Source organism: Caenorhabditis elegans, chromosome II (genome assembly GCF_000002985.6).
Source record: "Caenorhabditis elegans chromosome II".
NCBI classification, from domain to species: domain Eukaryota; kingdom Metazoa; phylum Nematoda; class Chromadorea; order Rhabditida; family Rhabditidae; genus Caenorhabditis; species Caenorhabditis elegans.
The window spans coordinates 2,743,880-2,764,934 of NC_003280.10; the positions used below are offsets into that span (position 1 = coordinate 2,743,880).

The 21,055-nt window shown below is 38.5% G+C and overlaps 6 protein-coding genes, 1 non-coding gene and 1 pseudogene across 9 annotated transcripts; 4 read left to right on the forward strand and 4 right to left on the reverse strand.

Annotated features, from left to right (window-relative positions):
* The first annotated feature begins 6,118 nt into the window (after positions 1-6,118).
* Positions 6,119-7,896, forward strand: F29A7.4 (CB1 cannabinoid receptor-interacting protein 1). The gene is made up of 4 exons (NM_001377733.2): positions 6,119-6,163; positions 6,243-6,377; positions 6,582-6,768; positions 7,590-7,896. Exons 1-4 carry the CDS (start codon positions 6,126-6,128, stop codon positions 7,692-7,694), a joined length of 465 nt encoding a protein of 154 aa, NP_001364751.1. The 5' UTR covers positions 6,119-6,125; the 3' UTR covers positions 7,695-7,896.
* F29A7.6 lies at positions 7,862-8,732 on the reverse strand. The gene is made up of 5 exons (NM_061948.4): positions 8,670-8,732; positions 8,401-8,619; positions 8,252-8,346; positions 8,130-8,193; positions 7,862-8,082 (listed from the first exon to the last, which is right to left on the reverse strand). Exons 1-5 carry the CDS (start codon positions 8,727-8,729, stop codon positions 7,951-7,953), a joined length of 570 nt encoding a protein of 189 aa, NP_494349.1. The 5' UTR covers positions 8,730-8,732; the 3' UTR covers positions 7,862-7,950.
* A 687-nt stretch (positions 8,733-9,419) lies between these two features.
* On the forward strand, positions 9,420-9,980 carry F29A7.3 (PAN-3 domain-containing protein; the record flags this gene model as incomplete). Its single annotated transcript, NM_061949.4, has 3 exons — positions 9,420-9,491; positions 9,554-9,847; positions 9,894-9,980. The coding sequence occupies 3 exons, from the start codon at positions 9,420-9,422 to the stop codon at positions 9,978-9,980; spliced, it is 453 nt and encodes a 150-aa protein (NP_494350.2).
* Positions 9,981-12,141: 2,161 nt separating this feature from the next.
* Positions 12,142-13,139, reverse strand: clec-120 (annotated as a pseudogene). The gene is made up of 5 exons: positions 12,855-13,139; positions 12,509-12,650; positions 12,402-12,463; positions 12,303-12,355; positions 12,142-12,253 (listed from the first exon to the last, which is right to left on the reverse strand). Coding segments are annotated over exons 1-5 (654 nt in total).
* A 128-nt stretch (positions 13,140-13,267) lies between these two features.
* Positions 13,268-14,175, reverse strand: F29A7.8 (C-type lectin domain-containing protein; the record flags this gene model as incomplete). Its single annotated transcript, NM_001348626.1, has 5 exons — positions 13,268-13,373; positions 13,420-13,472; positions 13,518-13,573; positions 13,630-13,960; positions 14,017-14,175. The coding sequence occupies 5 exons, from the start codon at positions 14,173-14,175 to the stop codon at positions 13,268-13,270; spliced, it is 705 nt and encodes a 234-aa protein (NP_001335512.1).
* Positions 14,176-14,892: 717 nt separating this feature from the next.
* fbxb-107 (F-box domain-containing protein) lies at positions 14,893-18,030 on the forward strand. Its single transcript, NM_001377734.2, has 2 exons — positions 14,893-14,979; positions 17,104-18,030. Exons 1-2 carry the CDS (start codon positions 14,900-14,902, stop codon positions 17,975-17,977), a joined length of 954 nt encoding a protein of 317 aa, NP_001364750.1. The 5' UTR covers positions 14,893-14,899; the 3' UTR covers positions 17,978-18,030.
* A 498-nt stretch (positions 18,031-18,528) lies between these two features.
* Positions 18,529-19,628, forward strand: fbxb-106 (the record flags this gene model as incomplete). Of its 2 annotated transcripts, NM_001393024.1 has the most annotated exons (2): positions 18,529-18,617; positions 18,695-19,628. In NM_001393024.1, 2 exons carry the CDS (start codon positions 18,538-18,540, stop codon positions 19,596-19,598), a joined length of 984 nt encoding a protein of 327 aa, NP_001380191.1. The 2 variants fall into 2 exon arrangements, with proteins under 2 accessions (NP_001380191.1, NP_001309552.1); NM_001322719.1 differs by lacking the exon at positions 18,529-18,617 and having other exon boundaries at positions 18,828-19,598.
* A 149-nt stretch (positions 19,629-19,777) lies between these two features.
* Positions 19,778-19,834, reverse strand: F29A7.9. The gene has a single exon (NR_050907.1). It is a non-coding gene; the product is annotated as an Unclassified non-coding RNA F29A7.9 (non-coding RNA).
* Positions 19,835-21,055: the final 1,221 nt, after the last annotated feature.

The following is a 21,055-nucleotide window of genomic DNA, read 5'->3' on the forward strand; positions in this document are numbered from 1 at the left end:
TAAAAAATTGCCTGGAAAAGTTTTCAGGAGAAAATTTGAAGTTTTGGAAAAAAAAAATTTCGAAAAAATAATTCAAAAAAAAAACTTTGGAAAACAAATTTTTAATTCACTTTTATCTGGACTTTTAGAGTAGATTCCCAATAACCCTACAACACATAAATTCATTTTTTCCGGCCCCCCTACCGTCCTATACCGTACCCCTTCCCATATGACTCACTGTTATTTCCATCGCCGGTGGCCCCCTGGCCCGCTGCGGGCGGAAGTAGAGGGGAAAAATAGAAAAGGGGACTGATTTGAAATATGAGAGAGGAATACTGGAAAATGGTTGGGTGCAAAAAAAAGTTCTAATAAACAATTTCATTTGCCAGAACTTTACCCCTAAAATCCGATTATAATAAAAGTAGCGAATAAGTGGGCGGAGCCTAATTTGAGGGTTTTTGAAAAAATTCTTTCAATAATATCATGACTGGTAATCAATCAACATAATAACTATAGGAAATTTCGCCCCACTTAGGCTCCGCCCATTTATTGGCTCCTGGTTTTTTTGGTTTTTTTCAGAAATTTTTTTTCTGTTTTTCTTGTTTTTTTTTCATTTTTTTAAAGGTATTTGTACTGAAAAAATTCTATCACACATAATTATATTTAAAATAAAATTTAGATTGGAGCCGAGTTTTTGAAAAAAAAAATGTTTCAAAAAAAACATCTCAAAAAAACTACAATTGAAATTAAGCTAATACCTATAAAAATATCGAAAAAGCCATTATCCCAGGACCCCCAAAAAGTCCGATAATTTGCCTATAAAATGGGCAATTTTTGATTAATTTTTCGAAAAAAAACTGTTATGGCTATAGACATTGAGAGTACTAAAGTGCCATAAAATAATTTTTCAAACTTTTTTGATATTTTTTTAATCTCAGACAAGAAAAGACAAGAAAGCATAATAACTCTGCAGAAAAAACTACCAATTACAAAAATTATTCAAAAAATTCAAAATATCCAACAACAGAAAGCTGCCGATCAAAAACGAATGGTACTCTCTCATATGTCCTTTCTCCTAATTTTCCAGGCCGCTCTGCGTGTCTACAGTCTCCATATATCGCCTATAGTCTCTAATGTATGTTATGATATCTGTTGAACCCCTCTGTCCTCTCCAAGGGTGCCAAGTCGCGCCAAAAGTTGCGAGTTTGCCAACTCGTGGACACCTGCTACGGTTTTAGAATTTTTGTGTTTTTTTTTAGGTTTTAAAAAAGGAATATTATTCTACAAAAAATTTAAAGGTTTTGTCAGTTGAAAATTTTTTGCTAGCTATTTTAGTTCCAGAGTTAGACCGGTTAATTTATTTTTTTTTTCATTTTTTCAAACTATTCCAGTTATTCGTATCTTTCTACATTTCTAGCGTACAATTTTCAGCTAGCTCATCAGATTCAGTTTTAAAAAATCAACAAAAAAAACCTATAATTTACAGAAAATGGACCCAGAAGAGAATGTACCACTAACCGAAAAGCAATCTCGTCAAATTGATGAAATTATGAACTGTAAGTTTGAATAAAAGGGCGTAAGCGGGCGTCAATGGGCCAAATAACCACCTTAACTCGCAAAATTGCGTATCGTCAAACCAGCGTATCTCAAAAACTACATCTCTAGGAAACAATTATTAAACTAATAAAATTATCAGAAATATTTTTTCTGTTTATTACATCAATTTTTATTTCAATACACCAATTATTTGCAGAGTTACACAGCGTCAAAGCCATTTTACTAAAAATCACGAAAAATTTTAAAAACTCTTTTGTTGTACCCTTTATAACTCAACTTACATTATTTTTCAAAAAATAAATTTTGTTGAATAATGAGTAAAAAATATTTCTCCACATTTTATCAGTTTCAAGATTTTTGATATTTTCATGTTCCGCCAAGTTACTGACCGTTTTCTGAAAAAATCCAATTTGCGCCATAAAACTCTTCATATCCAACGTATCGACTTGAAATTTTGAAAAATGATCATTTTTTTGAGGTCTCTACGATGTCCTAAAAAATCTTTCAAAAAATACTGTCCATCTCCAAAATCGTCCTCCGCTCCAAAATATGAAATGGGACTTTTACCTTTTGAAAAATGGGCGAAAAAATGAAATTGCGATTTTTGGGTCGAAAAAAATATTTTTAGAAAGCTGAGAACACGCTATTTACGAATTTCATGTTCATTTCAATAGATTCCTTTTCTGAAATGACCTAAAAATTAAACAAAAAGAACATATTTTTAATTCTCACGTGAAATTTTTTAAAATTTGCATTTAAAAATTGAAACACTGAGCAAGTTACCAAATAATTACGCGTGAGAATTAAAAATATGTTCTTTTTGTTTAATTTTTAGGTCATTTCAGAAAAGGAATCACCTTAAATGAACATGAAATTCGTAAATAGCGTGTTCTCAGCTTTCTAAAAATATATTTTTCGACCCAAAAATCGCAATTTGATTTTTTCGCCCATTTTTCGAAAAGCAAAAGTCCAATTTCTTATTTTGGAGCGGAGGACGATTTTGGAGATGGAGAGTGTTTTTTAAAATATTTTTTAGGACATTGTAGAGACCTCAAAAAAGTGAGAATTTTTCAAAATTTCAAGTCGATACGTTGGATATGAAGAGTTTTATGAGCAAAATTGGATTTTTTCGAAAAACGGTCTGTAACCCGGCGGAACATCAAAATATCAAAAAACTTGAAACTGATAAAATGTGGAGAAATAATTTTTACTTATTATTCAACAAAATGTATCTTTTGAAATTCAATGGAAGTTGAGTTATAAAGGGTGCATCAGAAGAGTTCTCAAAATTTTTCGTGATTTTTTGTAAAATGGCTTTGACCCAGTGTAACTCTACAAAAAATAGTGCATTGAAAAAAAAATCAATGTAATAGAAAGAACTAATATTTTTGATCATTTTGTTAGTTGAACAATTGTTGATTAAACAAGTAGTTTTTGAGATACGCCAGTTTGAAGAAACTCAGTTTATCGAGTTTAGGACGTATTTTGGTCCGTCGAGATGAGAGTACACTGTGGGTGACAATTTTGTTTGGCAAACATTTTTTCCGGCAAATTTGGGAAACCGGCAAATTGTCAATTTGCAGATTTGCCGGAAATTTTCGTTTTTGCAAATTGCCGATTTGTCGTCTTTTGACGGGGAAAATCGTTTTCCGCCCACCCTTGAAGTACACCTAGAGCCTCACTTGTTTCCCTATACTTTCATTTTTCAAAGTTCCCATGGACAAAAATTAAATCGAGACTACGAAAAATATCATTTCCAGACGTCATTGAAACCGCGATGGACCCGAATTTCGTCTTCCCTGAGCTTCATTCGTCTACAAGCTTCTCTCCTATCCCCGAGCCCAAAATCAAAAAAGGAAGAACCTAGGGTTTTGCCCGTTCAATTTTACTTCTAATTCTATGATTTCAGATCTTTCCAGTGAAAATCTTTCCCAAAAACTGGTCAGAACAGTGAGGCCTAGAGAGGCCAATTTGTGCTCAGTCTTCAAAGTTATCAGCTTCTGGAAAGTAGGCCGGATTGGCGTGACCGGGAGCTGCCTGAGGTGCTCTGTAACGCCAAAAAAAATTAGATACTTTTTTCAGAGGATTCGGAACTTTAACTCCAGTCACTCTACATCTGAAACTCAAAATTTTGTATGTCACATCGCCCAGGAAATTCTGAAATACTCGATTCCAACACCGCCAAATGAACTACCGGTCCCTCCATTTCAAATCTATCACCAAAACTTACCGGTTCCGGGAAATGAGCAGCCGACATCTAACGGGGTCCAGGAGATTAGCAGACGTCAGCTTACGGTACGTAGCAGCCGACATATTTGGGGTTCCGAGAGGTTAGCAACCGGCAGCTTACGATACGTAGCTGCCGACAGTTTGCAGCCGGAATTTCAAAGGGTTGGAAAATGAGCAGCCGACAACTTACCGATTCCGAAAGATGAGCAGCCGACATCTTGCGGGTCTCCATAGCATGATGTTAGCAGCCGAAACTTTGCGAGTGCCCAGATATTTAGCGGCCGACACTATACGGGGTTGTGCAGTTAAGCAGCAACCTTTTGCCGAGTGTAGGAGGTTCAGCGGCCGACTCCTTGTCGGTTTCAAGAATTGTGTAGGGCAACATTTAGGATTTCCTAGTAGATGCGCAGCCGACATCTCACGAGTTTAGCTTCAGCAGCGCAACTGGGAGCTTAGCAGCCGACACCTAACAGGTTTATATAGGTTTAGCTTAGCAGCCGACACTTAACTGGCCCATGCAATTCAGCAGCCGACAAAAAACTAAATAAATTTCATTTTTCAGATACTCCCGGTTCCTCCTCCACTCTCCCAGCTGCTCCACTAATTTTGGTAAATTTTTGTTTGTTGATTCTTGTTTGTTTTGATATGAAAATCTTCGTTTCGAAATAAATCTTCTCTTGTCTGCGTCTCTCTCTCTCGCTCTATTTCTCCCACCTCTCCACTTCCGTTGCGTATAATAGCAGTTTTGGAGCTGCTTCTACTGCTCAGTGAGCCAATCTGAAAAAAGAGACGCAGACAGCTTGCGGAGACGTCACCTCTTCGTAACGGACAGCTTCTTCTCCAAATTCTTCTAGCCATCTGTCCAGTGCTCTCTCAGTTCTCAGCACTATTTCGGTGCTTGGTTTTCGGCAACTTTTCGGATGTGCACAACGGAGAAGAGTGCATGAAGCTTCTGCTTGATTTCTTTTTGGCCTCTTACTCTCTCGCTCTCTCTCACGTCTTTTCTCATTTGGTTTTTATATCTCTTTGCGCTTTCAGCTTCATTTTGCACCAGCAGCTTCACAATTTAATAGGGTGGTTTGGTTTTTTTAGAATTAAAATACTTAAAACAACTGCAACATTTTCTGAAAATATGGGATTTTTTGGCAACTTTATAGAAACTTTTGAACTTTCCAAAAATGTGGTCAGTTCTTGTAAAGTTTCTAGAACTCCCCGCAATTTTTTAGCAACTTTCGGAAATTTTTTTGGCAACTTTACTAGCAAGTTGACAGACGACGAAATATTTGGACAACATTCTGAAACTTTCGACAATTTTTGGCAACTTTTAGCAATCTTCTGAACCTTTCTAGAAATGTCTAAAACTTGCTGCTACTTCAGGCAATTTTTTCAAAGACTTTCGACATTTTATAAATAACTCTCGGCAACCTTTGGCACATTTTTGAAACTTCCTGGAATTTTTTTGGACTTAAAAAATCTTTTTGAAATTTTTGGCAACTGTCTACAACTCCTGTCAATTTTTGGGTAATTTTTGGGTAATTTGACAAAATTTCCAAAATATTTGAACATTTTTCAGTAACTTTCCGACAATTTTCCGCAACTGTCTGCAACTTTCGACATTTTTTTAAATAACTTTCTTCAACTTTTGGTAATTTTCTGAATCATCCTAGATTTTTTTTGGATTTTGGAGACTTCCTGGAACTTTTTGTAGATATCGGGAACTTTAAAAAAATTTTGGCAACTTTTCAAAATTTTCGACTATTTTCTAAAACTTCAGGCAACTTTGAGCACCTTTCAGCAATGTTTTACGAATTTTTGGTACTTTTTTGAAGCTTCCTAGAACTTTTCTCGATTTTGGAAATATTTTTGAAATTCTTTGCAGCTTTCTACAACTATCGGCAATTTCTGGCGGCTTTCTAAAACTTTAAAAAAATTTTTTAAATTCTTGGCAGCTTTCTACAAGTTTCTAGAACTTCCCACAATTTATCTCAATTTTCTGAAACTTTTTTGCATTTTTTTGGCAACTTTTTAAAGACTTTTGGCAATTTTCAAAAACTTTCGGCAACTTTCTACAGTTTTCTACTATCAATTTGTGAAAAACTATTGTTTTCGCTACATTTCCTCCTTATCTTTGACTCATTTTCTTATCACTTCACCTCTCATCCCACACACATTTGCGGAAGGAATTGGTAGTATAAAAGTACTGATAAATTTAATTTTTGATATAAATTCTAGTTTTGAAAATTTCCAAAAAAAATGGTCCTGATCTACTCAATTCCTTCCACAGACTGTGTGAAAATGAAGCGGCGGTGAGCTTTTTTGAAATTTGTTTTGGAGAAAATATTGAACTTTTCAGACAACCTATGACAAAGTACGCGTTTACAGTGGAGCTGGCCGTCAAGTGAGTTTTTTTGGCAATTTTCTGGAAGTTTCGATAATTTTCGACAACTTTCGACATCTCGTAAAATCCAATTTTTCAGAGAATTCGACAGCGGCGACCCGTTGGCCTTTAAAATGGACGGACACCGATTCGACGGAGCCCTGCGGACCCTCAAATGGAGTGCCGATCAGACGTACTCTGTGAAAGTGACCACAAAACCGGCAACCGAAGTGACGTAAGCAATTTTTGAGTTTAAAATTCGGAATCTACGTGGTTGAATTAGTCCATGGCAAATTTTTCGGAAAATTTGGGTTTCTGGGAAGTTTTCTGGAATTTTCGGCAAATTTTTTGAAATTTTCGACAATTTTCGACAAGTTTCGACAATTTTCTGCAATTTTCTCTCATAATTTCCCCCAAAAAATCTCTTCAAAAATTTCAGCCGAATCAACGTGAACGGCAACGATTTGGAGGTGACAAAGGAGAAGATCGGCGTTTTTTCCGGCAATTGGAACACTGCAGGAGCAGAAATTTCGAAGCGAGGAACCCGACATCCGCTCATTTTTCTGGTGAATTTTGCTCCGGAGGGACAGATGAAGGCCGAGTTTCAGTCGAAAATTTATTCGAAGGTAGGTCAAACGGGTATAACTTTGGAACCGAATGAGCTATTTCGAGTTTGAAGCTGTTTTCTGAAAGAGAAAGATTTCGGGATGATTCTGATAAATTTTCAAAAAAATCGATAGGGTAGTTTTTGAGAAATTGGAGTCTGAAACTTAAAGCACTTTTCAAGCTTTTGGCCAAGTGGCTCAGTGTGATTTTCGCCCCGGCTACCAATTTCAAGTCCGGGGTTCGAGTCCGCACTGGGGATAAATTTTTTTAAATTTTTTTTCTACTTGTGTTTAGAGTAATTCAAGGGCGTAGAATGTGATTTTCCGTACTAAAAACCATGAAATTTTGTTTCCCATGCTCATTTGAGGTTCTAAGTGAAAAAAAATGAGTTCTTTTCACCGAAAAATTCGAATTTTGCTCTATTTTTCCGAAGAGTTAAGCAGAATTTGCATTTTTCTAGTCATTTACAGTGAGGACTGAGGATTTGTACAACAAATTAATCTTCCAAATTTCTCTCGAAGAATCGATAAATCTGAGAAAATTCGAAAATTTTCTAAAAATTAATTGATAAAATTCTCTGAAACTCTATCAAAACCTGAATAAAGATATTTTTCCCAAAAAATCGAAAGAAATTTGGAAAAATCAAATTTCCAGCAATTTCCAGTACTTTTCAAAAAAATTTGCCCGAGTGGCTCAGTGCGAATTTCGCCCCGGCTACCAATTTCACGTCCGGGGTTCGAGTCCGCACGAAGGCTAAATTTTTTTCTTAATATTTTTTAGACTAATTCATTGCCGCTAAACTCGATTTTTCACAAATTAAAGCAAAAAAAATTAATTTCAGAACGACTCCCACGCAGTTTGGGGTCACAAGATGAATAGCGTCGAGTTCAAGTGCAGCGGCGACGACGATGGATACGTGAAAATTGTCGACGAAAGCTATAAATAATTGGATTTTTTTTTCCGATATTTGATTTTTTCCTAGTTTTTTTCTCGAAAATCTCTTTCTCCACGAATTGTCATATCTCCTCGGCTTCTCATCTCAAAATCCGCGCCCTATACTTCATTCCCAGGTTTCCCTGAAAAATTGCAATAATTCCGAAATTTCCCCAGAACAAATCGATATAAGTATATGAAATGAATAATAATTTTCAGTGGAAAAACAACAAAAATTAACAAAAAAAATCGGAAAAAATGAAATTTTTTCAGCAATCCTCGGCGGGTTTCATGAATTTTCGCTCCGGAGCATCTGCCACGTCATCGGCGGCAAATCGTTTTCGGATATCTTTGATGTTGAAGCGTCGGCCGCCGGTTGTCTCCTCATTCCGCTCGTTTTGCTGGAAAAAATCGGTTAAAATCCAAGAATTTCAGCTATTTACCCTACCTGACGTCGTTCCCGCTTGCTCTGCGATTTTTTGTCGAGCGCCGCCAGCTTTTGACCTCCCAATCTGCAAATTTCCACATTTTTTCACTCAATTTCTCGAATTTCTAGCTCAAAATCCCTACGATTTCGCCATTTCCTCGTCGTCGACGTCCATTCCGTCGTCATCGCTGTCGGAAAGCATTCCATTTTGCAGTTTTTCGTAATATTCCATGAGAAGCTGGAAATTTCTTGATTTATTGTTTTTTTTTTTGGCTAATTTTCTGAATTTTACCTCGACTTCTTTGTTAAAACCACCAAAAGACAGGCGTCCGAACTTTAAATTCTCCAATTTTGCGTAATCATAGCAAATTTCCAGCTTTGGCTCTGAAGATTTCAGGATTTCCGTGGAGCACGTCGCTTCTGCCTCTTTTTCGGTGATTAATTGATCCAACTTGGCTTCTTTCTTCTTCGCTGCCTTCGTCTCGATTTGCTTCTTCTTTTTCAGCATGAACTGCAAGAAAAATCGAGTTTTAAATGGGAAATAACTCGAAAATTCGATACCTTCATGTCGAGAAGACTGCTGGAGAGCTCTTTGACGACGACACGTTCGCTGGCGGTCATTTTCTGAGAGAATATTTAATTTTTAACGTTTTAATCGGAAAATTTTGCAGAAAAAATGAAGAAAATCCATGGAAAATGCACAAAAATAATTAAAATTGATATTTAATTCGTTGAAAAGTGTGCGGTGGGGCGCGATTGCGCGTGGCCTAGCAGTGGAAACCTAGGCCACTGAAGGCGAATATTTTTCAAATAGCAAAAATGGCTAATTTCGCTTATTTTGGAAAGAAATTCGAACTTTTTAGATCGAAAAATCGAAATTAGGATGAAATTTTCATTTCGGTAGACAACGTAAATACAGTAAATTGCAAAATTTAGTGTTTTTTTTTGAGAAAAAATAATAAATCGAGGCTCGGGAGATATATTAGCTTTCCAAAACTAGAATGGTTGAAAATCAAAAGAAAATTATATAGAAAACACAAGAAACTATGATTAAAAAAGTATTATTCAGTGGGAAACTGGTGATTTCCGTGCGAGACCCGGCAATTCGCAATGGAGCGAAATTGCACACATAAAAACTCGATTTTCTTACTTCCGTGAACAAAATGCACTTCCTTTCCTTTTCGAGGGAATCTGACAAGATACAAGATCGATAAACTATGGGAAAATCAATAAACAACGAGAACTGATAGGTTCTTATAAAAGTGCGGGCTGGCGTCAGTCTACCCAAGGCATCAAGCTTTTCCTGAAACAATGAGGAACATTCTTATATTCGCCCTTTGCGCTCTGGCTTCCAGTGCCGCTGAGGCTCCCGGGAGCAGTCATGTAAGTTTGCCCTGTTATATGGAGCATCGCGCGGCTCCATGTTGCAACCTAACAAATTTCAGAGCCCCTCTTTCAAATTCGGAACCGTCCACGGAGAGCCCGATGACTACGCCAACTCGACCAGTGTCCAAGTCAAAAATTTCAAAGAATGCATCGAAAAGTGCTCGGCAATATTCGACTGCATTGTCGCGAGCCAGAAGAGCCCATCGGAGCCGTGTAACTTGTTCCTCTGGAATTCGGTGGAAAAAGTGAAACGGAACGATTCCGGCGGGGAAGGACTGACGGCGTTCCGCGTGTTCACCGAGCAACCGAGCTGTAAGCTTAACGTGGCTCTTTTGTTGAATGGGAAGAAATATGTAAGTTGTTGGGGTTAAGCTGAGTAATATGAGCATATGATTCCAGCAAATATATTCGAATGACACTCAACACTACCTGTGGACAATTAACGCGGCGGCGGATGGCTGGACTATCAAATACAGTAGGAGCTAGTTTTCCTTGGGTTTATCCCCCCCCCCCCCCCCTTCTGCGTCTGGACAAGACGGCCTCTCTAAAAGACCTAGAACGGACCAACGGCCTGCTCCATTTATAGCTGACTTGGGCCTTTTACTATCGGTCACGGGGGTCTGGTCTTCCTCATTGAATTTTTCTCGCTCCATTGACAATCGCCGCCGGACATCACGTGACAAATGCATTTAGTCTTCCAACTAAAATTGAGCCGCGACGCGACACGCAACGCGCCGCAAATCTACCCCCGATATGACCGACCCAAAATGGCCTAGTTCGGCAAACTCTTCCATTTCAATTTATGAGGAAAGCCAGAAATCCGTGATCGGTGTCCGGGCCCAATTAATTAACAACCCCTAGGCCCAATAGTGCACGCTTAAATTTTCAGGCCGCGCCGTTCTGGACGACCTTCGCTGCGGAAACTGGACCGCTCTCCGACCGTATGCTGATGGCTGCACTCCTGATTGCCTAGTTACCATGGTCCAGGAGTACGCAGAAGTTGGGCCAGCTTCAGTCCCCCCCTAGAACCATTTCCGATCCGATTAGTGACTGGGACGCTGGTGCTATAACGAGACGAAATGTTTGGTGGGAGCCTGGAACGCTGGAAAATGTGTTTGGTATGCGGAGGAGGATGGACTGCAGTTTTGGAATAAGACATCGGCGGCTGATGGGAAGAGGATGGTGATAAAGATGAAGTTGGATGAGAACTCGTGCACGCACAAGACAGAGCAATTGCTGGCTGATTTTGTGAGTTGGTGTTAGGTGCAACACAGGTAAAGCGGTCTTCAGGACGAGTAGTCAGGTGGCCAGACTCAGGGGGGACCTTTGCGATTTGACCTCTGTAAGGCTCCCATGAGGTCGCCGCGCCGGCCTCACGTCGTCACCTACGCCGCATGTATAGTGCGGCGCGGAACCCCGAACGGGGCCACGGCGTCGGCGTGAGGTGGGTGTGAGGCCCGCATTAACTCAGCAGGGAGCCCTACTTGTAAGGAGTCCATCCGCGCTTCAGTTTGATGTCCGCGCCGACTTTCTGCCGCTTTCGGGGTGTCCCGTTTTCCCGGATATTCCTGATAATGATTTCAGAAGTTCACACCTAGAGAGTACTGCAACGACGCTGATGCACACAAAATCGATGGAGTTCGTGGGTGTTATAAGGTGACTCGATTGCTTACATTATCTGAAAATTCAAAAGAGTTTCACCTTATCATACAAAATTCAACATATATTTCATGGATGTCTCATGACCAGGCGGCTAAAAACTGCTCGGATATTGGAGGAGATGGTCTCATGACGATACCTTCACGAGCCTTTATCAAAGAGGTCTCCAGATTTAGTAAGATTGTTTGGCCCCACACCTTTACCAATTACTATCATATTGGACTTATAAGAGACGATGATAAAAGTGTGAGTTGATTTCTAAAGGAAAATCTGAAAAGTTCCCCTAAACAATTTCAGAACGACAACTGGAGATGGATACTTCCCGACCTAAAAACTGATTCCAGCCCGATACCTTGGTCAGATTATGCTCCTCCTTACCCAAATGACAACAAGTAAGCTAACTTTTCAACATTTTAAAACAAGTTCGAACTTTTTTAGGAATTGTGCTCTACTGTACGCGGCGGACAGCGATGATCTGCATTTTGCAAATAAAAAGGCTATCGAGTAAGTCTTGTCCCAGAGCATCGACGTGAATAGAGTAAACTTTCAGATGTGCTCACGTTACGAGTGTCACCGGACACCTGTGTCATTTCGCGAAATAATCAAGAAAGTGCAGGAAATTTTGAAATGGAGCCTATTTTTTGTAATAAACATTTTTTACCATTTTTTTCAACAGACTCATACAGCCGGGGTTGGAAAAAACAGTAATAGCAGTGCTTAGGCTCAGGCTTAAGCTTTGGCTCTCGATTAATGTATTTTCGGTATTTATTTTTTGTGTTATGGAACATTTCTGCAACTTTTCCTAACTTTTGAAAACTTCATTACAACAAAAACTACAGAATCAATATTCCCCAGTAAATGAAGTTTCGAAAAAAAGATAGAGAGAAGCCGTCGAAATGAAACGGCGGATGACAAAAAGACAAAAATTTAGACATTTGGTACCGCTAAGGTAACACAGACTGCTTATCACAAAAACCATCCTTTAGCACTAGCTTTGCATTCTGAATCCACACTGTACTCCATCAATTTTAATGTTACATGGATAATTTCTAATAATGTAACTATCGTATATGAAACACACATCTGGCGAAACGAGAAATCTGCAACCCTGCCGATTGTTCAAATCACACGAAAAGTGGTTCAACTTACTGTGGTGTGCCAAGATATCCATCAGTGGTATAGCCATCGGTATAGTAATACTTCTAAAATTTGACATTACGGGGTAACTTTGATTTATTTAATATCTACCTCACAACCAGACTCATCACATTTTGTCGAAAATCCGTCAAGCCAAAACAAACTGTTACTTCCTGAACACTAAATTCACACGTGTTCAGGGTTTTTCTAAAACTCACCGATCTTCTTCACCTCCTCCTCTGTCGCAATACCAGTCACTTTCCAACCAAACTTCTCACAATAGTTTTTCGCATCGTCCCGTGTAGTTTCGCGAGGTTTTATTATGACACTCTTAGTGCATATCACCACGGATCCAGGTCTCTGGAATTTCTGCCACGGCTCTGGACAAATTTTCGTTAGAAACCATCTAGAGTCAGTTTCGGTCCAAGTATAAGTTACGAAGCTGATGGTTCCAGTAAAGCTGATTGAGTCAAGCGAGCTGGGACATTGTGTGCCAGGAATTATACTTTGAAAGTAGTGAAAGTAGTGCGTGAAGTTTTATAAAAACTCAATCATTAAAGTCACCTTTAAAGCTACAATTGCTCCTTCAGAACTGTAGTGATAAATCATACAGTAGCCATCGTTCATATAACACAAAATGCAATCTTCATTTTCGTAACATTTCTGGACACATTCTCCGACTTCCAGTAGAATTCCCTGGGTGCTTGGGGAGTGATAAGCCACCTTTCCATGCACTTTTATCATTTTAAATGATTCTACTCCATCCTTATTGCCGTTGTTAACTTCTGCAGATAAGCTTAGAAGTAAGGACTGACATAGTAATACCAGAAACCAAACATGGAGCGACATGCTTGAAATATGGAAAAAACTAAAAACTGAATTCAAGGAGGTAAGGTTCTCAAGTAGTGAAGACGGTTATAAATTTCTGTTGGCATGGAAACTTTTAGCATGAAAGTACAAACATTTATTTTAGCTACTTAAAGTATCTGCCAGGCACACAAGGCTCCCCTCAGCTTCTCGTTACAATCCCGACCAACCACCTCTCCATTTACCACTGCCAGACAAGGATCCGGGACCGATGATCTGAACTGGAAGGTATAGGATCTTCGGATGATAGAGGTCAACTTACGGTATTGATGTATAGGTGCTGGAACTGATCCAGCTATCTGTCCAGGTGATCGTCTAGGAAGTGGGATTCAGGAAAAAAACAAGAATAGCTATACTCACCGAACAAATCCCGAATAAGCAGTTGCTCGCTTTTCCGCCAATCCAGTAAGACTCCACTGAAAGGATCAACTGATGCTACACACCCGGATACCTAATTCAGTTCCAAACTCACAAAAAACTCCTGCTTGCGATATAAACTCCAGTTCCTCCATCGACGCTAAACCAATTATTTGCCGTCCTTTATTCTCCACGCTCTGTTGAGCATCAGGTTGTGTAACTCCTCCGCCAGTAGAAGCTAGAACATCAGAGCCTGTGATCTTCACGCACAAGGTCACACTGGAGGATCGAACTATGATTGATGTCGAGCATTCTGTGACAGACCATCCATTAATGTCACTGCTCCAAGTATATGAGAAGAGTTGGTTTTGAAATGATTGTGGTGGGGCTAGGCTTGCAATGATCTTGTTTTGAAGCGATGGACACTGGCCGGAGACTAGTTGGGCCTGAAAACTTTTCATAGAACTTTAATTGGAAATATCATGATTCCTCAAGGCATTACCTTTATCCCCACAACAGTCCCATCTTCCTCTCCAGTCTTAGTAATTTTCATGATGCCAAGGCTATCAGTATTCGGTACTACTAATTTAAAAACTCCACAATACAATGGCACGCGCCATGTCACCACTGCACATTCCGGATTCGCCAAGCAGTCACTCATACAGTCGGTAAGATTCAGATATTTATTAGAACCCAGCACCCCTGACACCGAACCCCACATTTTTAACATTTTTAGGCCAGTTTGGGATGTGAGAATTATTAGGGAAGAGATTAGTAAGGTTAGTAAGAAGCTCATGAGCACGGAAGTATAAAGGTCTACTTTTTGGAGTAGGGGGTTTTTGGAAACCGTGAGCTCAATGGAGCGCAACTTTATTTCATTTTAAATGTCTAGGCAAAATCAATCAAGTGTCGTATTAATTGGGTGACAAGGAAGAGCCAAGCCAGCGGAAGTATGTATGTATTTTAAGAATTTTGAAACGCTACACCTGTGGTGTGCCGCAAAATTGCCGAATTTGCCCAATTTGCCGAGCTTGGAAAATTTGAAGAATTTGCCGTACCCAGCAGATATTTAAAAAGTCGATTTGCGAAACTTGCCGAGCTTGGCAAAATTCAAAAGTTGCCGCACACCTCTGCTATACATATTCCCATGTATTTGTAAAGCATTAATCTACATTAGGTCAAAGAAAAAATTTTTAGCCTAAAAGCTGATTTCAGCAGAACAAATTTTGGCATGTGTCCCCGCAGGTGGAAGGGTGTCCCGGCAGGCTGTCCGCTCACCTCGTGAGCTCTTTAGACCAAAATCGGATTACTATTGATTGAATAATCAATAATACGTCCACCATTGCCCTTCTCCACTTGTGCTCATTTGTGTCACCTGCTCCGTCATGACCACCAGTTTCCCAATTCTTCGTCTGCCTAGCAAGACAATTCAAGATGTTATCCAAAATATGCCACTGTGCAATCTGTAAGTTATTACATATATCAACCACTTATTTTAGAGTTTTCATTGTTTGAAAAGCCCGCATTTCAAATAAAACTTCTTGAAAACTTCTCAAAAAAAGGTTATGGCGGCTCAAAAACGACTAAAATTAGTTAAAATTTGAAATTTGGCAGACTTGTCAGAGGCTAGAAACTAACCTTTTTTGAAATTACCATTTAATGTTGTACGCACAAATTAATTATCTTACGTTTTCAACTCGATTTAGGAACATTTAAGGCCCACGGATCACCAGAAGTTACCCAATTTTACCAAATCTGGCCGTCCATCGACATTAAATGTACCTAAATCGAGTTGAAAAATACAAATTTGAAAACAATTCTCTGAAAAAATGAAAGTATAGAGAAAAACGCTCATAGGGACAAATAACCGCCTAAACTCGCAAAACTGAACATCTTCAAACTGGCATATCTCAAAAAAAAACTAGTCTAAAAAACAATTGTTCAACTCACAAAATGATAAGAAATATTTGTTCTTTCTATTATATCAATTTTTATTTCAATACACAAACTATTTGTAGAGTTATATAGAGTCAAAGCCATTTTACCAAAAATCACAAAAATTGTTGAGAACTCTTCTGCTGTACCCTTCATAACTCAAAATCCATCAAGTTTTAGAAAATAAATTTTGTTGAATAATGAGTAAAAAATATTTCTCCACATTTTATCAGTTTCAAGATTTTTGATATTTTCATGTTCCGCCGAGTTACAGACCGTTTTCTGAAAAAATCCAAGTTCCGCCATAAAACAGTTCATATACAACGTATCGACTTGAAATTTTGAAAAACGATCGTTCTTTTGAGGTCTCTACAATGTTCTAAAAAATCTTTCAAAAAACACTGTCCATCTCCAAAATCGTCCTCCGCTCCAAAATAAGAAATTGGACTTTTGCTTTTCGAAAAATGGGCGAAAAAATCAAATTGCGATTTTTGGGTCGAAAAAAATATTTTTAGAAAGCTGAGAACACGCTATTTACGAATTTCATATTCATTTTAGGTGATTCCTTTTCTGAAATGACCTAAAAATTAAACAAAAAGAACATATTTTTAATTCTCACGTGTAATTATTTGGTAATTTGCTCAGTGTTTCAATTCTTTTCAATAAGCGAATAAAAACATTTCACGTGAGAATTAAAATTATGTTCTTTTTGTTTAATTTTTAGGTCATTTCAAAGAAGAAATCACCTTAAATGAACATGAAATTCGTAAATAGCGTGTTCTCAGCTTTCTAAAAATATTTTTTTCGACCCGAAAATCGCAATTTGATTTTTTCGTCCATTTTTCGAAAAGCAAAAGTCCGATTTCATTTTTCGGAGCGGAGGACGATTTGGGAGATGGACTTGGCGGAACATGAAAATATCAAAAATCTTGAAACTGATAAAATGTGGAGAAATATTTTTTTGTTACTATGCAACAAAGTTTCTTGTCTAAAATTTAATGAATGTTGAGTTATGACGGGTTCAGCAAAAAAGTTTTCAAAATTTTTCGTGATTTTTGGTAAAATGGCTTTGACTCTATATAACTCTACAAATAGTTGATGTACTAAAATAAAAGTTGATTTAATAAAAAGAAAAAATATTTCTGATCATTTTGTTAGTAAAACATTTGTTTTCCAAAAGTATATTTTTTGAGATACGCCAGTTGGAAGATACTCAGTTTAGCGAGTTTAGGAGGTTATTTGGTCCGCTGAGCATCTTTCCCTATACTTTCATTTATTCAGATAATTTTTTTTCAAATTTTCAATTTTCAACTTGATTTAGGTATATTTAAAGCCCATGGATCACAACATTTGGTAAAATTTGGTAACTTCTGGCGGTCCATCGGCCTTAACTTTACCTAAATCGAGTTGAAAAATCCAACATAATTAACTTGTATGTCCAAAATTAGACGGTGATTTCAAAAAAGGTAGTTTCCAGCCACTTGGCAAGTCTGAATAATTTCAAATTTTAACTAATTTTAGGTTATTTTTTGAGCCGCTAAAACTTTTTTTGAGTAGTTTTCAAGAAATTCGGTGTTTCTAAACAATTTCCAGAGTGTAATAAAACAATAAAAAATTCCGACTACACCACCTTTAACTAAATAAATTTTTCCAGACTTTCCTTCTCATTATGCTCCCGAGCAGCAAAATCTCGTGTTACACAACTCAAACTTAATGTTCAAACAATTCAAGTTACAGTGGAAAAATCACTCTGTTTATTAATTATTAAGTCACCCAACAACGCCAAAAAATATTTGACATTCTACAATACTGGCCCATGGAACTTGCAACGTTGCGAGTCAGTTCAAACTTCTGACAGTGAGCATGGCATTAAGCGTGTCTGGTTGAAAGAAGGATTCGGATTTCGGGACTGGATTGATCACATTTTGGAAGTTTTCAATTGCTTGGGAACACCCGTATTTACTGTTTTTCGCAGTGCAAATGAAGGGAACTGCAACAATGTTTGCCGAGCACTGAACGACCTGAAAATGAATGTTGAGTTGATCAATTGTTCGGAGAATGTTGAGCAAAGTGTCGTCGCGATGATTCGACACAAGATTATGGTAATCTTTCGCCACGCCGATTCTCCTTTGATGCCAAATCGTAAGATGCTGATTCAGAACTTCGGTTTGGTCTTCTATGTCAGTGTTGGTTCAGGACGTCATTTTACACTAAACGATCTTCTCGTCATGAACACTTGCCACCTGCATCTGACAGATTCTAAATTGTCATCCGAAGATTTGAATATTTTTATCAAGTCTATGATTAATACGCCCGATCAATTGCTGGAAGATGTTCAATTTCTTCAAGTTTCTGAAAGACCAAATTGGAATATGAATGTTGTGCTGAAAGGCTTGCCGAGCACATCTCCGAACGATACGTATCCAGTTCGAGGTAGTTTTAGGATACGTCAAGGCGATGAATGGAAGCTGGTTATGCAGTGGGATTTGAGCGATGCAAAGTGTTATATTGGAATGCAATTTGTATGAATCTTTGTTTTGTTGTATTTTTTAAATTTAATTGCGTCATAAAATAAAATCCTCACAAAATTTCGACCGAAACTCAAAAAACTAGAAGTTTCTAGCTCACTTTTGACATTTCCAGGCACATAGACACATAGACACGTAGGCACGTAGGCACGTAGGCAAGTAGGCACGTAGGCACGTAGGCACGTAGGCACATAGACACATAGACACGTAGGCACGTAGGCACGTAGGCACGTAGGCAAGTAGGCACGTAGGCACGTAGGCACGTAGGCACGTAGGCACGTAGGCACGTAGGCACGTAGGCACGTAGGCACGTAGGCACGTAGGCACGAAACATGTTGGCATTTTTCGAACTTTTCGAAAACATCTTATCGAATATTTTAATCACCAGGAATTCGGTTCCGTAGTCAGTACTTATTTGCGTAGTACGTAGTGAGTAAGTAGTGTCGATATTGTCTGCTAAGGCCCATCATCTCCTCTCTCTGAAACACTGTGTGAATATCGATCGTAATAGCATCCCCAGCCGACAGTCCGTCTGCTCATTTGTGTCTCCCTGCACAGTCATGGCTACCAGTTTCCCAATTCTTCGTCTCCCTAGCAAATCAATTCAAGATGTTATCCAACATATGCCACTTGGCGATCAGTGAGTTTTTCATGTTAATTTCGCCATAAAAAACATAAAAATCTAATAAAAATCTAAACATTCTTTTTTCTTTTCAGACTAGCCATCTCGTTATGCTCTAAACCATCAAAATCTGCCGTTACCCGTCTAAACCATGATCCTCTATACATTAGCATCGATGTGTCTGATTCAATTCGCCTAATTGTAGACTTTCAACGTGCAGATTTGAACATGCAGGCTTCTCTGACTTTTTACAAGAACACGGTCGGCCAATGGAACCTGCAATCTTGCACTACAGCAATCGCTGCCGAAACTGAAGTCGTTTGGGAAATGACTGGATTTCGGTTTCGAGATTGGGTGGAGCACGTTTTGGAGGTATTCAAGTGCTCGAGGATTCACACAGTTTCAGTTTATAGAACAATGAATGAAGGGAATTGCATAAATGCTTCCAAAGTCATAAAGGAGTTCAGAGTGAAGACAATCAGATTGGCCGCATGCTCGAGAAGTCTTGAGGAAAAGATTGTTACTAATATTCAATGCAATGATGCATTGTTTGTTTCTGAACCTAGCCGGAATGCCCCTATGCCTGCCCATGAAGTACTTCTTCAGAATTTCAAATCGGCCTCGTTTGCATCTATTAGTCCTGGATTCCAGCTCACTTTGAATGATCTACTCATCATAAACAGCTCGTTACCGAAACTCATCAGCTGTCAAATTTCTTCCAAAGACTTGAATATTTACATCAAACATTTGATCAATGGATCCCATCAAATGCTGGAAAATATTCAATTAATCCAAATTGGCGGCACACCTTGGAACAAGAAGATTGCCATGAAGGATGTTCCTTTTATTGTGTACTCGCCGCAGTTTGAACACGTGATTCGAGGAGGTGATTGGGAAAATGAGAATTATTTTCTGGCGACGCGGAACAATGGAAAAAGCCTTGGTCTGGTCTGGACGTTTGTTGAAGAAAGTTGTCATATTGTAATTCTTGGTAGATAATGTTTTTGAATAAATTGTTTATTGATCCAACTCTCATTTTTTTAATCTGGTGCTTTTTTTGGGCAATTTTCGGATATTTTTTCATGATTTTTTGTTAGACGTGAGAGTGTCTAATTTTTGGTTTTTTTCCCTGAATTCTTGAATTTTCTGGAATTCTTTTTTCTCTCTTCCTCCCCGCCAAGCCTAAGCCTAAGCCCAAGACTAAGATTAACCATAAGCCTAAGCCTAAGCCTAAACTTACGCTTAATCCTAAGCCTAAGCCCAAGCCTATGCTTAAGCCAAAGTCTGAGGCTAAGCCTAAGCCTAAGCCTAAGCCCTATTCAATTATAGCAAAATTTCCAATGTAGATATTCATGGCGCCGTGGGCCTGGAAAACTGCAAAAAAGTATGCGAAGCGATGAAAAGACTGGCAGCTGAGAAAATTGATTTTTCGTCGTGGTCAAACAGTATTGTAACAACTGCACTCGGTAATATTCAATACAATAATATTTCACTCAACGAGAAGCTCAACTGGGAATCTGCAAAAGAGAGTCATTAAATACTTGCTCGCAACTTCAATTCGACCTCACCTCCCGATTCTCCCCCGGCACAGAGATTCCAGTTAAACGATGTATTGATCATAAACAGTTCAACTCTACACTTGATCAATTGCAACTGGTTTTCCAAAGACTTGAACATTTTCATCAAAAGTTTGTTAAATGGATCAAATCAAACACTGACATCTGCTCAGTTTCTGCAAATTAATGAAAGACCAACTTGGGACATGGCGCTAATAATGAAAGGTGTCCAACATTTAATGTGTTCGGATAAAGGAGCATTTGTACCTCGAGACGGCAACTTTAAAAGTGGCGACTTGTGCATGATTACGCGAAGCGATGGGAAGCAAATTGCTGTGAGCTGGGGGCTGCTTAGAAATGGTAGTGGTGTTGTTTCTATTTTTTTTGTATGAGCTTACTAATTCTAATTAATTTTCTTATATTGTTATGATCAATAGGCTGTTGTACCATGCCCCAGATACGAGCTAACCTCTTTTTGAATAAAACCGTTATTTTCTTCAATTTGGATATTGGATACATGTAAAGCTATGGATATAAAAATTGTGCTTTACAGGTAGCTGGTATAACCTCAGAACCAAAAAGGGTTTTTTACAGAGAAATTCATTCAGTTCTTGTTTCAGTTCACACAGGCAAAGCGGGCTTCTCCTGAAGAGTCGCCATTGGCTCTAATTGTGATGGGTGTTGTATGAGTTTAATTGTTTAAAAAAAAAGAGGTTTTTATTGGTCTATTTTGAGTCAAGGGCCACTCATCACAAAACCAGCGGATGACAGGAATACTAGGGGGTTAGACGAGTCTTGGTCATCAATGTGGTCCTTGGGTCTCGGGATCTTTTAGCACTTGTCATTGTCTACTACGAGTACGCCTTATAACTATCGATCGAAACAACATCTGCCTACAGC